We start from the raw sequence: 2,408 nt of genomic DNA, 5'->3' as shown, positions 1-2,408 counted from the left end.
GGGGGTTATGATCATTAACTCTATATTGCAATATTAGTTAGAATCCAGTGCTATATAAATCGAAACTGATTACTCGCATAATTTGAATTATTTTTATATTATTATATTATTTCGTATTATTTTCATATTTTTTCAATTTTACAATTTCCCCATAATGATGACTAATCGTTAAAATTGAAAAAGTGAAAAAATAAAACTTAACAACCCGATTAGCATCTGCAATCATAAATGTTTTTAATCAACTGAAAGACTAGAAAAAAATTATATTTGAAAACGAAGGTTAGTAAAGTTTGATTATACATTTTATTACCTTATAAAAAAATGGTTTGAATCCAAGATGTACCTAATAATGACATATATAAAATTACACTAATGTTGTTTCCGTTTTTAGGAAGTGGGTCGGTTATCAACACATAAATAAACCAACGTCAAGCAAATTGTTGTTCGGTCGAACTTGAATCGGGTTGGGGTTAAAACTGTGGTTCAGAACAGGTTGCGCCAGTACCAACCTAGGTTCAAAAACGAATTCGACATAATTTAGAAGTGCACAGGTTGATAATTAGGCCACGCGACGCCTCTGATTGCAATGGATCATCAAAATAACCAAAACGGCAGCTATGGAAAGCATAGATAGCGCCACCGTAGCCTTGTGTGTTTGACAGAACAGCAATGGTGTCACAATGTTAAATCCCATATACAGTGGCGCCTTTGTTTTGATGCGGTGGGCACTGACAAAAACTACCTTCAATGATCCATTGTTTTTACCCTCAGCAGAATTTCCCGACTGATGCGATTTATCGTCTGTGATTCTCTTAAAATAACGTATTTTGACAATATACAATGGAAACTGAACATGGCTTTTATATTGATCTTTATGACTACAACTTTTGATGACTATTATAATATTCAACTGCTTATCTCAGCGCCTTGGGTAGAGCCCGAGGCTTTTTGTTTCGCCGCTTCAAGCTCTGCGACTTTCTCAGCTGCTTGTCTGTTTCTCCACGCGCTCATGTAGGTCCTTGGATGAACTGGCAGCAGACCCGCAATACCTACAGACCCCAAACGCGTTAGACAAATCGATAAAAAGCCCACAATGAATTCATCTAGCTGTTACCTAACAATTCCGCGACCGGTGTCGAAAGATGGGCTCCGCTTCCTAGCCAGTGGCGCACGCGCTCAAAGTTGAAGGAAACCAGCTTTTCGTTGTTCTCGTTGGGTATGGGATCGTAAGTTCCAATTTGTTCAATAACAGGCTGATGTTGGCCTTTTCTACGCTAAAATTTGTATCATTGCATGTTAAAAATTTGGGTCTATAAAATTTTGACTAGCACTTACTTCCATAACGACAATGTGATAGAATGGTCTGTTAGTGCACCCATGCCTTGCGAAGCGAATAATTTTGGCAGAATGTGCCCAGAACTTTCCGGTTCCACTAGCAGGAATAAGTGGCATCTTACAAAACAACTGCTTCTCTTTTAATTTATTAAAATAAGCTCAAATGTTTTAAGGTAAGCTGGACGATGTTTTGTTTTTTGAGGATCGGTTGCCTTCCACACTCACTTACTCCGCATGATTGCTGTCAAAATGTGACGTTTCTATTTTCGCCTGCCGCAGGTTGAGAGAGTCGACCTAGATCAGTCGACATGAATGTTGCACGGAAAATGTATCTATCACATAAAAATCAGTCTATCCGATTATGAGTTAAATTTACTCATAATCGCTGAAAAGTGCACACAATAAATATATAAATTCAAAGGTGTGACTTTAAAAAAGTTAGTGTATATATGAGTACAGTGGGGATTCGCTCGTTGGGGGTCCGCTATACATGGAATGACTCGATGGTTGGATGTTCGCTGGTTGGAAGAAATTCCAACTAAAAAGCACTCCAATATCAAGAGAAGATGTCAAACTGGCTTTAACGTCTGAGTACCGTCGCATTGAAGTCTCCATATATAGAGTACATGTGTATTTATATGTGCGTTTCTTGACGATTTGCTCGTCAGATGCGTTAGTCTGGAGCGTTTTCACCAGTTGTAAGTCGTTCCAACTAACGGGTCGGATTCGTTAGATGGAGGGCAGACGAGTTCTAACCAGCAAATCCCCGCTGTAATAATCTAAATAGAAATTATAGAAAAAGTACCCAAATATGAGTATATTATTTTCTCTTTTTTGTCGATGACACGGGTCTAAGCTGCAAGTTCAAAACAACACTTAACAACACAACACACTTACTTCTATAGAGTCCTAAAGCCCTGTCCCAATTCTAGTGCTAAACGCTTAAGTTTAGGCCAATAACACATGTTTACTCAATTTTCTAATGTTTTCCGTTGGTTTGAGTCCAAAAAACATTTTTTTAGACTTTGCCACAATCCTTGGTTTAAACTCAAATTTTGGGTGTATTTTGTTTT

General features: G+C 37.9%; 1 protein-coding gene across 2 annotated transcripts; it reads right to left on the bottom strand.

The window, feature by feature from the left end:
- Nucleotides 1–836: 836 nt before the first annotated feature.
- On the bottom strand, nucleotides 837–1,592 carry LOC5572192 (probable 28S ribosomal protein S16, mitochondrial). 2 transcript variants are annotated; one of them, XM_001653803.2, is made up of 3 exons: nucleotides 1,336–1,592; nucleotides 1,115–1,274; nucleotides 837–1,049 (listed from the first exon to the last, which is right to left on the bottom strand). In XM_001653803.2, the coding sequence occupies exons 1-3, from the start codon at nucleotides 1,450–1,452 to the stop codon at nucleotides 907–909; spliced, it is 420 nt and encodes a 139-aa protein (XP_001653853.2). In that variant the 5' UTR covers nucleotides 1,453–1,592; the 3' UTR covers nucleotides 837–906. The 2 variants fall into 2 exon arrangements, with proteins under 2 accessions (XP_001653853.2, XP_021698817.1); XM_021843125.1 differs by having other exon boundaries at nucleotides 1,115–1,269; nucleotides 1,336–1,462.
- Between the last annotated feature and the right edge of the window lie 816 nt (nucleotides 1,593–2,408).

Source organism: Aedes aegypti, chromosome 2, assembly GCF_002204515.2.
Source record: "Aedes aegypti strain LVP_AGWG chromosome 2, AaegL5.0 Primary Assembly, whole genome shotgun sequence".
NCBI lineage: Eukaryota > Metazoa > Arthropoda > Insecta > Diptera > Culicidae > Aedes > Aedes aegypti.
This window is presented reverse-complemented; position numbering and strand designations above follow the sequence as displayed.